The sequence below is a fragment of the Electrophorus electricus genome, chromosome 3 (genome assembly GCF_041902795.1).
Source record: "Electrophorus electricus isolate QZ-2024a chromosome 3, ASM4190279v1, whole genome shotgun sequence".
Taxonomy (NCBI): domain Eukaryota; kingdom Metazoa; phylum Chordata; class Actinopteri; order Gymnotiformes; family Gymnotidae; genus Electrophorus; species Electrophorus electricus.
In genome coordinates, this window is record NC_137499.1 from 39,183,736 (window position 1) to 39,197,448 (window position 13,713).

A 13,713-nucleotide genomic window follows, 5' to 3' on the forward strand; every position below is an offset into this window, starting at 1 on the left:
CACAGGAGGAGTGATTAAAGATGATATTTTATAGCGCCTGTCCCGAGCGCGGTCGGGTCACGGGGATGTATGAATATACTACGTCAGCGCTGCCAGCACACCAGGAAGTGGCGTTACCACGGACGGCACAAGTAGCTGACTGCTAAAGGTACGGAAGACGGAATATTGTCCTTTTTCACTTTACGATTTTTAAAAACACAAAAACATTTCGACTGAGCATCCGCACGGGGATCCGGAGACTTCTTTCTTTTTAGTTATATATATTTAGAGGAGCAGCTAATTGAAAGGTATGAATGCAGAAGAACGTGACATTACATTCACCACAGGACTTACAAGGACTAGCTAGGATAGCTGATTTGGTTAAATAGCACGCAGCTAGGCGCACTTTTGCCATAGGGAGCTCTTTTAGTTTTTATTTCAAAAGTCTTGATTTGCACACAGTGAACTCGGTGATTTGCCCGAACAAGTTTCATTCTGTGCTACGTTTTTGTTACGAGCTATTAGCAGGTCCTGCAAGCTCAGTGCATTAACGCTGAAGTTTACAAACCAGATTTTGTGCCGATATGACACGTTAAATGCAACTTAATTGTTAAGGGGTTTTGCTCTGCGAAGTCAAATCGAGTGACTCGGTGACATTTCAAAGAATAAAATTCAGCTATCTCATACCTGCGCTATAATGGTGACGTTTTTTGTTATTATTCTGTCAAACGTTGGCCAACAGCGTATAACGAGGATCCGGTTTGATGGGATTTGTAGTACCGGGCCTAAGCCACGCCCACACCGTAGAACCTCGTTACACGCGCGTTTCTGGAAGGGCGCCTTTCGCTCAGCGTTAGGCTGTCGTGTCGTCATGCAAGTCAAATCAAGTCAGAGTAAAAATGGCAGTTCTACAAACATTTACGTTCAGCAAGCAGGATATTAGAGCATAGTACCGCATATAGAAGATATTAGTCAGAAAAACATGTCTGAACACCCTGTTCACATTGTCACTGAAGACTTTCTTAATACAGTGCCTAAAAGTACATTTTGTCCCTTTTCTTTATACTGTACTCGCAAAGTTTACAATCAGAATGAGGCATTGTAGACACAGTGCTTTAATAATCCTTATAATAACAGTTATGACAGTTATATTCACTAGCATTTTTTAATCCATGCATAGTCATGTACACACAGGGTTAATGTAAAGTAGATTTTTAAATATTTATTGGTATTTCCCTGTGTTAATTAACTACTAAATAAATAAGTAGTAATAAGGCAATACCAAAAACAATGCCCCAGACCAAATGACAGTCCTGTGTTGTAGCTGGTGAGTAAAATGCTTAGAATGTGTGCCTATAGATGGATCCAGTGCTTGCTGAGATGGGGGATCACCTCGCCGATGCCATGAAGATTCTGGAGAGTGACCGGACGTAAGATTTCTTCACTCTTGTGACTTCGTCTAAGTAAATTCACTGAAACAAATCTCAGCGGCGAGAACACACTTCATGCAGCCGTGACTGAAAACTGTACGCCAAGGCATGTTCAGTCATGATGGTTTGTTTCAGGTGAGGGTTTTGTGACGATGATATGCATCTTGTTTACAGTTGGACGGCACAGAACCAAGAGCAGCAGAGGTTTAGCTGGAGGGATATTCCAGGACCCTTACAGGGAAAGTAAGCTCACTGTTACCGAATATCCGGAGATTTAATTATCGTCAGTTCCTTTGCTTGATGAATATCGCTGGAGTTTATGGTTTGATGTTGCTTTCAAATATGTTGTTGTGTTCCAGCGGTCAGGACATGGTGACCATTCTCCAGCTAGTTCAGAACCTCATGCATGATGAAGAGGACAAACTAGTTCATCGGTAGGCCCAATCGTTAATTTATTTTTTCTTTCATCACTTTCACAGTGTTAGATCAGGAATAGTTAGTTAGCTGTTGAAGAGTTATTCAGCTATCAGCTCAGTTTCACTTCGCGTCCCACGGCAGGTGTGGCATTTACTGTGAGCAGTTTAATAGCACAGCCTGTCAGTAAGTTAATATTTCCGAACACCGCAAACAAGTCCTGATGCAGGAAATGCTGGCTTTGCATACTGGGAGTAAGCTGTGTTTGGAGTTATACAGTCAGTTGTAGATTCTTTATTAAGTTTGTTTTATTTAGTTCATTTTAGATACTGACACAGACAATATATTCTGGGACAATATATTCAGCTCCACAGTCAGGACAATACAGTTAAAATGGCAATGATCTAGAAAAGAATGTGTGTATGTGTGTGGGTGTGTTCCTCTTTGCCTGTTTCCTCAGCAGGATGCAGTGTGTGGGAGAGCAGGGACACATGGCTTTACTGGGACACAGTCTGGCCGCCTACATCTCGGTGCTGGACAAGGACAGACTGAGGAAGGTCACGACACGCATCCTGTCAGACACCACCCTCTGGCTCTGCCGGCTCTTCAGGTGCGTCTGCAGGCAGTCTCACAAGAGGCCTTGAAATGAGCGCTGGGAGTCTATGAAGCAGGTGGAAATAAGCGCTGCGTTAAACGCTGTTGCAGTGCTCGCTGTCCAAACCGAACCGTAACGAGCCCGCGAGCGCGTGAGCACTAAGATGTGGTGTGTTCTGCTTTAAGGTACGAAAGCGGCTCTGTGTATTTCCACGACGACGACCGCGAGGGGCTGCTCAAGGTGTGCCGTCTCATCATCAACGCTCGCTACGAGGACTACGCCACGGAGGGCTTCACCATGCTCAGCTTCAGACATCCTGTGATCTACCACAGCGCTGCCTGCAGGCCAGGCCTAGGACAGCACCTGTGCAGCCAGGTACACCTGTCAGAGCCTTTTAAATAAAGCTCAGCACAGCTCTTGTGGAATTCCAGGCTGGGCAGGTGTATGCTTTTGTTCTAAACCAACCTGAGGCAGGTAAATAAAGGCTGTAGAATGCTGATGGTTTGGTTCACATGTTTTAGCAGTCAGAGCAGAACAGAATAAAAATGCATTGGCTACAGAAGCAAATGTTCCATTATAATACTCACAAACCCACATTTACCCGACACTTTTATCCAAAGCCACTTACAAAAATGACTGAAAGCAACTTTAATCAATTGAGGGTTAAGGGCCTTGCTCAGGGGTCTAACAGTGGCAACTTGGCAGTGGTGGGACTTGAACTGGCAACCTTCCATTACAAGTCAAGTGCCTTAATAACTGAACCACCACTGCCCAGCCTTGGAATGAGATCCTTTTATTCTCTTTTTGGTGGTGGTGGTGTTTCCATGTTAGCTGATATACACTTGAGTAATTTTGAGTGTACATTTTTTTTCTTTTCAGCTTGGTCTTCCTTTGTCAACCCTTTGCTGTGTGCCATGCAACACCATGTTTGGATCTCAGCACCAAATGGTTGGAGTTAATTTTTCCTCTTTTGTATTTGAGGTGTTGCGTTACACTGTGATTTCTGTCTGTAATGTGTCCTTGAGTTCGAGAAAGGCACTATATAAATGTAAATAATAATAATAACAATAATAATAATGTGCTTTTGTTTTTGAGATGTTGCGACGTTTCGTATACGAGGTGTTGCGATGCACTGTGCCTTCAGCAGTGTCTTGTCCTCACAGGATGTCGCCTTACTAGACAAGCTGATGAGGGAGGACTTGGAGAGTGGCAAGCTTCCTTTGCTATTGATAGCAAATGCAGGTCTGCTTGCTACATCACTTCACCATGTATACAGAACCAGCCTGATTCAGTACTTTTAGGAATGTGAAAAATAATAATGCAAAAGTCAAAATGTTCTGTCGTTCCTTCAGGAACTCCCGGTGCGGGTCATACAGACAAATTAGGCCGCCTGAAAGAACTGTGTGTCCAGTATAACGTGTGGCTTCACGTGGAGGGGTGTGTATCAGTACGAACACATAGATACATACACTTCTTTCTTTTCCCATTTCAGATGTTAAAGGTTATATGTTTTTTTGTGCTCCTTATCTATAGGAAGTGCTTGTAATTCATAAAAGTTGCTAATATGATAAAATGCTAGTATGATCTTGAATGCTTCTTCTTCAGTGCTAGCGAGGTCTTGTTGAGGAAGTGTTTCTTTAAACGTGCTACTGATGTGTATTTGTTCCATAACTCATAGATTCAACTTGGCAACCCTGGCCCTCAGTCCGGTTTCCTCAATGATCATGGTATGAGTGTTATTTATTCCCACCATTATATTCACCACTTCCACACTGACCAAACAAACGGCCATCGCACACATTGGGTATGTGGATTCTCCTTTTTATAGGACCTTCTCAAGCCACCTCTGGATCTTTGGTGGGGTTTGTTAGTGGAGTTTGTCTGGTTTGTGTAGAAGAGCATTAAAAAGTGCTCAGTTCCGTGGTCCAGACTGTGCTGGAATGACTGTGTGTTTTTTCAGGCAGCCACTAAGAGTGACAGCATGACATTAACCCCAGGGCCCTGGCTGGGTCTGCCTGCAGTGCCCGCTGCTACGCTCTACAGACACGAGGATCCTGCTCTGGTCAGTGAACGTTTAAACCAGGCAAATTACAAACAAAATTGGACAAATGTGCATTCACAATCTTCCCTCAGACTGGCTATTTTCAGAGGAGACTGTATGTGTTGATGTGGAGAATGAAACGAATGATACAAAACCTCTGTACAGCATTTTGCATTAAGTCTAGTGATATCTTAGGGCCTTACCTCTTATGTGAAGTCATTGTGCTGTTTGTCCTCCTTGCCTCTGGAGGGCGCTCTCCCTTTTCATCAGTCTCTAGCAGCGGGCCTCACTTCCAGCCACCCAGTGGAGAAGCTGCGCGCCCTTCCCCTCTGGCTGTCCCTGCAGTACCTGGGACACGATGGGATCGTGGAGCGGATTAGGCACGCCTCGCAGCTGGTGAGAACGGCTCTGCGGCGCGTAAGGTGCTGGGAACGCGCTCGCCCGCACCCCTCCCCCCGCTCACCTCTGTGTGACCTGTGTCTCCCCACAGAGTCAGCAGCTCCTCCAGCAGCTGAAGACGTTGACCTCCATTAAGACCTCGGTAGGTGAACTCACGTTGACGCCGCTGAGAGTGACAGAATAACACGCGCAAAGGAGAGAGCTTCCTGTTTTCCCACACCCTCCAGGATCGCAGTTTAAGGGCAGTGGTAGTTCAGTGATTAAAGTAGTTTTCTAATAATCAGAAGGTTGCCAGTTCAAGCCTCACCACTGCCAAATTACCACTGTTGGCCCCTGAGCAAGACCCTTAACCCTCAATTGCTCAAACTATATTCACTCATAATTGTAAGTTGCTTTGGATGAAAGCGTCAGCTAAATGCTATAAATGTAAGAGAAAAGTGTTTGGGTTGTTTGTGGTCTTAGCATTTGACAGTTTAAACTTTAGTCCAGAGCCACAACACTAGCACATTTAGAGCCATGTTGCAGAACAGCATGTCTGAGTGGCTTTTTAAGCGCTCAGTATATCAGACCTTAAAAACAAGCCCTTTCTTCCTGTGTCACCGTCATCAGGATGTCCTTGACCGTGAGGTCTCTCTTCTCGAGGCATTGAGCATGGTAACGAGCAATCAGTACTGTGTGCGTGTGTGTGCGCATGCGTGCGTGTCAGTACTGTGCGGATCTACACTAGCGTGCTAGTGAGAATGGGTGCCTTGGTTTCAGGGTGTGGTGTCTCACTCCCGGGTCCCGCCCATCTCCGGTGGTTCGCTGCGGGACGTGCTGGGCTCTCTTATTCTCTCTATTGTAGGTGGGACCCACCCCTCTGTGTGCACCCCCTCGCCCCGCCCCTCGCCTGCCCTCGCCCCGCCCCTCGCCTGCTCTCACCCCGCCCTCTTCCTCACCCTGCGTCTCGTTCCGTTTCACCACCGCTACACCCCCCCTGCACCATGTCCACCTGCAGCGCTGATGCTCACGTTGAGGGCTCTCCCGCGGGCACAGACCCATCAGCAAGTGCAGCATGCGTGCAAACATTCCGGGAGAGACGTCACGTCATGAGCCATCAGCTCCGGGACTTTGGCAAACTGATGTCTCACAGTGTGGATTCATATAAGACACAGACTGATAACCCAGAACACACAGCCTGGACTTTTTTTTTGTAGGACACAAAGGCCCGTTGTAGTTTTGTCATCCAAAATTCATTTTCTGCGTGGTGCATTATTAAGAGAACCTGAATTTTCTCTTTATAATGAACTCAAAGCACAAGAGGCACCGATCTTGTTTCAAAAAAACATAAATAACACTAAGCTGTGTTTTAGAGGTCATGCCCCTTGGTCAGGGTGGGTCAGATCTATGTTTAAAAAAAAAAAAAAACGTATTGAAGCAGCTTATATGATACACAGCTGACTGATTAGCATCTGTTCTTGCCAACCTGGGTGCTGCACTGTAAAGAGCGGTACAGATATCGTATCTTCCCTCCGCCCCTGCTATTCAAGAGAGGGTTCTGGGTCGTGACCCTTTGTCACCACTGAGTCCGTTTGTCCAGGTCTGTAATTGACGTGAGAACAAGGACAAGCTTGTTGTGTTTCACTACAGTCCATAGACGCTCTTTGCTTGTTCACTCGAGCGCTCCTTTAGCACCGAGGATTGCATGGATCCAGCATCACAGACGTCCCAGCACCAGTTCCCTCCTGATCGGTGCCTCACAAGCTAAATGTCTCCATGGCATTACATTGAATGTTTGAGAGCTGAGCCTCTGTGTTCACACACGACTCACTTGGTGCTGCTTATCTGCATGACATAAAGACTTCAGGCTGCGTCTCATGGTCATATTTACATGTCCCAAGGTATGGGAGATGCTGTCTCTCCCTTCTCTCTCTCCTTCTCCCTCTGACACATTCCTGCTCCTTCGCTCTCTCTCCTCTCTTTCCAGGTGGAGGATGACTTGAGCTCTCCTGTGGTAGTGTTTAGATTCTCCCCAGACAGCAGTTCAGGTAACTTTTTTCCTTGTTATACTCTGTTAAATACTCTGTTAATGGCAGAAAAGGAATTTTAGGGTGTGTGTGTGTGTGTGTGTGTGTGTGTGTGTGTGTGTGTGTGTGTGTGTGTGTGTGTGTGTGTGTGTGTGTGTGTGTGTGTGTGTGTGTGTGTGTGTGTGTGTGTGTGTGTGTGTGTGTGTGTGTTCATAATAAATGAGCAATTCACTTGCATTGCTTGCGACTGTCCTTATCATTTCTTTCATTGCCATAAAGTTGAAGGGAGAAGTTGGAGACTTAAATTCCCAGACATAGTTCAGCATATGAGTTCAGTTACCTCATACAAGAGGCTTCAGTGCCTTTATTCAGATTTTATCCAAACTCATCAGTGCATTGCCGGGTTCAGTTGTTCTGTTTGAGTAGGGAAGTCACTAATCTGTGCTGTCATGTGGTCTACGGACTCCAGATGCTATGTATACTGTCATAGTTACAGTGGAATCGGGATTCAAGCTAATATGTTACAAAGTGATTTGTCACTGGACAAATTTGCCTCAAAACCTGAAGCTTTATTGTTTTGTTTTGTTTTTTCCCCACTTTTCACAGCCTCAAGCGGGGGATCTGTGGAGGGCTACTCGACAGGAGAGAGAGAGATCCAGGATGCCCTCAACCGATGGGTGAGTGTCTGTGGGGCGGGAGGATGCTGGAAAGCCTGATTTCAGTTTGGACTAAACAAGACCACAAAGGTTTTGTTCAACTGTACATCCAAAATTGTTTTAGTAGTGGAAGGACCTTTTGTTAAAAAACCTGACATAGTACATTTAATACTTCATGTTGTGCACAATAAACAGCAAATTGGACAGAATGTGTTGTACAGCTGCAGTAGAGGTGTGTGTGTGTGTGTTTGCTGTCAGCTTGGTGAGCGGCTGGCACGGCTGGTGCCCGCCAGTGGCGTGGACGTGGTGGAGCTGGAGGATGAAGGCGTGTGCGTTCGCTTCAACCCCATCATGACAGCCGCAGGTGAGACTTTCCATGGGGGCGTTGCCCTGTTCCACCACCTGTGTGTTCACGGAGCGCCTCAAACATTTGCATATGTGCCTCAACTTTACTGCATTCACTTTATAGCACACGTGTCAAAACTTTGTTCACACCAGAAAAATCAACTTTGTGCATGTATGTGCGTGCACCTCTGCGTGCACACCTGCATGTGCGCTTGTGTATGTGTGGGTGTGGGCGTGGGCGCCTGTATCTACACACCCGCGTGTGCGTGCGTTTTGTAGTGCTGGGTACTCAGGAGGCAGATGTGATGGCGCTGTCGGAGAGGCTGATGGAGCTGCTTCCCTCTCTGAGCTGCACGCTGCGCTCCAGGCAGGACTTCAGGGAGGAGGTGTTCCAGCACGCCGTCCTGTCCTACGTGGAGGACCTGAACTGGGCCGGTCTGGGTGCCCTGAGGTCAGGGAGCACCTCCCGTTCCAGCTGGAAAAAACCCAAAAGATTCTTAACATACTTGTGTTAAGCTGTTATGATGCTCTGAACATTTTGACAAAGTGTGACTGTTTAGTTTTCAGGTTTACATGTAAAATATATTTTTAGTGGTGGCAGGTCACTTTTTCTTTTGGGTTTTGAATCTTCTGGCCATGTTCTTAAATCTTAGAAGTGCTCCCCCTACTGGGCCGGAAGTGATAAAGTGACCTTTGTATTTTGTGCCTTCCAAAGTCTCACACACCTGGTGTGTATCTAGATGCATTTAATGCTCTTCTTGGGCTGGGTCAGGTGTTCATGAGCAGGGAAACGTCTAGACGTGCAGTGTGTTTAGAATATGCTCTATGGGGTGAGCTCTAAAATGACCTCTACAATATCAGACCCAACGCTCTAAAATGACCTCTACAGTATTGGACCCAACTCTCTAAAATGACCTCTACAGTATCAGACTCAGCGATCTAAAATGACCTCTACAGTATCGGACCCAGTGCTCTAAAATGACCTCTACACTATCGGACCCAGCGCTCTAAAATGACCTCTACACTATCGGACCCAGCGCTCTAAAATGACCTCTACACTATCGGACCCAGCGCTCTAAAATGACCTCTACAGTATCGGACCCAGCGCTCTAAAATGACCTCTACAGTATCGGACCCAGCGCTCTAAAATGACCTCTACAGTATCGGACCCAGCGCTCTAAAATGACCTCTACAGTATCGGACCCAGCGCTTTAAAATGACCTCTACAGTATCGGACCCAGCGCTCTAAAATGACATATAGGTTGTGAGACCCAAAGATGTTGAATGTGCTTTGTAATGGGAAACGCTTTTGAGAACTGACACTGACTAACCACAGGTACGAGCCCAGGAGGACAGACCTGGATGAAGGCAGAAGGCATCAACAGATGGAGAAGATCAACAGCGACCTGCTGAAAAAACTGAAAGAGCTCGACACAGACTTGGATTTCTCAACAGGTCTGAGTCCCTTCACCTAAATTACTGCCTCCAATTTAACCCATGTTCAATATTGTTCTGGTGTAATAAAATGTTTGTTTCTGTATGTACAGTATGTATACACAGTAAATTATTTGTATTCAGGGCCTGAGTTTGGTGAAGAGAGGAACTGTGTATTTATCGGGATGGTACCAGAGGACATAGATGTGGCAGTGTTGGTGGAAACCATCGCCTCTATTGGGAGAGAACTTGAGGAGAGTGGGAAGGTATATGGTCAGCCCTGCCACAGGCACAAAGGCATCGTTTTCCTGTAGCTCACTTGGTAGCGCAGGAAGAGTGTGGTGCTAGCAACACAAAGTTCGGTTCCCAGTGAGAACATGTAGTCTCATACTGAAATGCACGCCTGCCTCTCTGAATAAAAACACCTACCAAATGCTGAAAATGTAAATAAAATTGTCATATAGGTATTGAGATGTTTAATCATCATGCAGTTATGTAAATAAACATTTAAGAATGAAATAAAGAATGGTGAGAAGAGGCATGCTGTTATGTTAACGTACAGTGTTTCTTTCTTCCTAGTTGTTGGAGAACATGACAGAGGTGGTCAGGAAGGGAATCCTGGAGGCTGAGGAGCAGCTTCGCAGAGCTAATGAGGAAAAACTCATCGAGGAGGTGTGTGGGTGTATGTAGGGTGGGATAGGAGTGTGTGGGTGTATGTAGGGTGGGATAGGAGTGTGTGGGGTAGTAGTGTGTGGCGTGAGTATGTAGAGTCGGGTAGGTGTATGTAGGGTGGGGTTGGCGTGTGTAGGGTGGGGTAGGCATGTGTATGGAGGGTGGGGTAAGTGTGTGCAGGTTGGGTGTATGTAGGGTGGAGTAAGTGTGTGTGTGGGGTGGGTGTATGTAGGGTAGGGTTGATGTATGTAGGGTGGAGTAAGTGTGCGGGTGGGGGGTAGGCATGTGTGGGGTGGGTGTATGTGTTGAGGTGTGGGAGGTGGGTAATGGGTTCAGGTATGTATGTATGTGTGTGTCTGAAAATACACTGGACTAGAACTTGTTTTTAAATGTGGCTTGGCCTTGCACTCCTTTCTAACTACCTGCAGGGGGTGCTGCGACAGATCCCTCTTGTTGGCTCTGTGGTCAACTGGTTCTCTCCGTTCCAAAGCTCTGTGAAGGGCAGAACCTTCGACCTGGCTGCAGGTACCCAGTTTACCTAGACTACCTTCCACATGCTCTGAGCTCCACAGGCACCTTAGTGGAAGCCAATATAGCAGCTTTGACTGGTTCGCAAAAGTTGCCTGTTCTCAGCAGAAAGCCCTGCTGAACCGTTTATGATCGTGACCAAACAGACACAACTCCCTGTCTAAATCCACTCCTGATATTTTTATTACTCCTTAGTGTTTGTGGTTGACTGTGGGGGGAAAAAATGAGAGAAGCTTGAGGGATCATTTCTAAGGATTGATATCTTTGTTCTGTTAGGTTCTGTTTGCACATGCTTTATTGTGTCTTCTGGAAATTAGGCAGAACCTTCACCAGACCCTTACCGAAGCCCAGGATGATTGTAGAGCTCTCAGATGGTGCTGATATAAGACGGGTATATACTACCATTATTTTAGTGACTGGGGTTGAAAGTATTTGTTCTCTGCAGGTTCTCTGGACACTACAGAGCCCATATACTCCCTGAAGGCCCAGACAAACCGAGAGGCTTTCTCTGAATCCCCAGCTTCTACAGGCAAACGGCTGCTAGGTATCTTCCTGCACCCTGCTTAAATAATATTACAGTAAATTACAAAAGAATAAAATAAGCAGAAACCTGTCCAGGTGGCAACGGCCGGACAGTATTGAACCAAGAAGCTGCGTGTGCCTCATCCCGTTGCTCGCCGCGTGTTTCGTTCACAGGGCAGAAGGCGTTCCGGCGCCCTGCGATGTCCACAGATTCGTACAGCGAGACCAGCTCTGTCTGCCACCTAGATGAGTCTTACAGAGACACTGTACCTCAGCCTCCCGGGGAGAGGGTGGAGGGGGACGTGGCGGAGGTCCCACAGATGTCGCCACCTCCCAAGCTCGAGTTGGAGGTCTCGGAGGAAGAGGCGTCAGCCTGGACTGTCCAGCGCGTTCCGGAAGGCGAGGAGGGGGAGAGCCCAGCCTCCATCAGATAGGAGCATCCCGCCCCAAAGTGGCAGCACCCTGGGAAGGGCAGAGTGGGCTCCAGGATCGCTCCCTGCTCCTGGATCCATGACCTCAATGCCTTGACAAAGTCACTTTAGGAATTAGGGTTTATGAAGCAGCTTTAAGTGCAAGTAACGGAATGTCATCCGAGCCACATCGCATCACGTAGACCCATCCATACTAACCAACCGTACATTACTCTCACCTGATCCATGGTTCTGACTGTGGGTCCCTGTGTCACTCCTTCAGTTCATGCACTTTCCTCACTCTGTTTAGTTGACATTGTGTTTTACACTTCACAGTGCTGGCTAGCATCAAGGGCTATCACTGATCTTTACCTTTGTCACTAATAACATTTTAAACATCTTTTAACTGTTTTTGATGGCTTGTTTGCCTAAAAAAGGCAGTTTGGCTTGTATGTTCAGCTGTGGCTGACACTCGTGCAGCTCCTTCTAATGCCTTGGTGCAGTTCTTTGCACTGTCTCATAATGTAATCAGAGAAATGTTTATTTATTCTACAGGTTTTTCCCGGAAAGACAACAGACTCAATAGGGGTTTCCGATGGCTGTAACACTGTACTCGTGTACTTGTAACTGTGAAATCAAAGAAAACTATAACCTGATAGTGTCTGTCCCCCAGTTCTGTCTGTTCTGATGTTCTTGAGATGGCAGTTGTTACTTTGCGGTGGTTATAGTTGCGTTCACTAAGATTAAAGGAATGGGGTGGGGGTTGCAGCATGTGTTTTAATGTTTACTGAGGATTGCCATCGTCTGTCCAGACTGTTTATGGTAGCTGATATTGTTTACACTGTTGATTTTGGTTCTCTGCACTAAATTCACTGGTAAGGTTTCTTGTGGGATGGGGTATGTCTGGGCTGTTAGTGTGGCAGGGGCAGGCCTGTGGGTTTCTGGGATATGATGTCATGTGCAGCCAGCTCAGCGAGCTCCAGGTGACATTTACTGTATGATTTCTGCTTTGTTGTGTCCATGTGTGACATTCATGCTCATAGTCACCAATAAGGGCATCTGAACATTGTAGGAAGTATGACTGTCATATGAAGTATGGCTCTCCTTCCATGAATACATATTTGACTCATCTTGGTCACACCTTAAATATCCGTTGATTTTTAACATTAAGTGCATTTATCTTTGTTCTTCCTTGATAATTAATATTAATACTGGCTTATGTTGCACAGCGGCATCTCTGTCTTTTTGGTGCAATAAATGATTGGGATTTTTCTTATGGCAGACATTGACTGACTTAAAATATGAAATATTGCATAGTAGATTAGTTTTTATAATCACATGGGCTTTTCCAAAAAGCAAGAAGGAAAATTCTAATAAAGATGAAGTGAAAGTCTGTGGGGTGCTCTTTCTTCTCCCGTCAAATGTGCTGGTAACCAAATCATTACAGGTCAGTCACCCAGATGTGTATTAAGACTAGGACTAAATTGCAGTGCAAGTGGTACTCCAAAATTAGGTCTAATTCAGATCTGGAAAAGTAGATAGGAATGAATTAGTTTTAGACGTCCATGTAACTAGGCCCCCACCCTGGACTCTGAGTGTGTAGAGTCCAGAACCATTCCAGAAGCCCTGTCTGAAAGCTGGGGAGCCACATCCTGCCTAAGACCTGTGAATGTACATTCAAACCAGGTGACAGAATAGCACTCAGGGCAGCCAGGAACCAGCATGAGGGAGAGTCGCTTCATCTGTGCCAATCATGCTGCCCTCCTAAATGCTCTGAACACCACCCATGCCTGTTTTGAAGGTCTGTCCACAAACTTGGACAGAGCACTTCACTCAGCAACTGGGTTCTTGACTACTAGAGAAGTAGGCTTAGAACAGGTAATCCCATTCCACTACCCTGAACACTGGGTCCCTCAGGGCTGTGTGCTGAGTCCTTTACCTTAAACTCTGCCCACCCATAACTGGAGCCAGACATCTCCTCACATCATTAAGCCATCGCATCATTAAGTTTGCTGATGGGACTCATTACCAACATTAATGAGACTGCATACATAGAGGAGGTGATGCAGCTGGACTAAGTAGTGAGAAGATTACTTTAGAGAAGACTGTGGACTTAAAAAGGATGCAAGTGCTTCGGCCAGTCCTGCACATCCGTGGTACTACAGCGGCGCTCTTGGGAGTGCACATCACGAAACAGCTTCTTATGGTCCCTGATCACTCCTCAGTAATGAGACTTCCTCTATTTTCTAAGGACAGCCCACAAACCTGGCACATGCACGCCC

General features: G+C 46.3%; 1 protein-coding gene across 6 annotated transcripts; it reads left to right on the forward strand.

Moving 5' to 3' along the window:
* The first annotated feature begins 25 nt into the window (after positions 1-25).
* On the forward strand, positions 26-12,824 carry pdxdc1 (pyridoxal-dependent decarboxylase domain containing 1). 6 transcript variants are annotated; one of them, XM_035527852.2, is made up of 24 exons: positions 26-148; positions 1,339-1,409; positions 1,584-1,652; positions 1,769-1,843; positions 2,284-2,433; positions 2,604-2,793; positions 3,298-3,366; positions 3,582-3,660; positions 3,771-3,855; positions 4,097-4,145; positions 4,379-4,480; positions 4,730-4,855; positions 4,950-5,000; positions 5,618-5,698; positions 6,825-6,885; positions 7,471-7,541; positions 7,779-7,884; positions 8,145-8,316; positions 9,202-9,320; positions 9,444-9,565; positions 9,879-9,971; positions 10,400-10,496; positions 10,945-11,043; positions 11,196-12,824. In XM_035527852.2, the coding sequence occupies exons 2-24, from the start codon at positions 1,339-1,341 to the stop codon at positions 11,453-11,455; spliced, it is 2,397 nt and encodes a 798-aa protein (XP_035383745.1). In that variant the 5' UTR covers positions 26-148; the 3' UTR covers positions 11,456-12,824. The 6 variants fall into 6 exon arrangements, with proteins under 6 accessions (XP_035383745.1, XP_081567680.1, XP_035383740.1 ...); XM_081711554.1 differs by lacking the exon at positions 5,618-5,698 and adding an exon at positions 5,468-5,512 and having other exon boundaries at positions 108-287; XM_035527847.2 differs by having other exon boundaries at positions 108-287.
* The last annotated feature ends 889 nt before the right edge of the window (positions 12,825-13,713 follow it).

What these genes read in the sequence shown, in the direction of transcription:
- pdxdc1 (XM_035527852.2), top strand. Translation starts at nt 1,339, where the DNA reads ATGGATCCAGTGCTTGCTGAGATGGGGGATCACCTCGCCGATGCCATG. An exon ending in GAGGACAAACTAGTTCATCG is followed by an intron (nt 1,844 to 2,283) that starts GTAGGCCCAATC and finishes CTGTTTCCTCAG; the next exon opens with CAGGATGCAGTGTGTGGGAG. An exon ending in AGACTTGGATTTCTCAACAG is followed by an intron (nt 9,321 to 9,443) that starts GTCTGAGTCCCT and finishes ATTTGTATTCAG; the next exon opens with GGCCTGAGTTTGGTGAAGAG.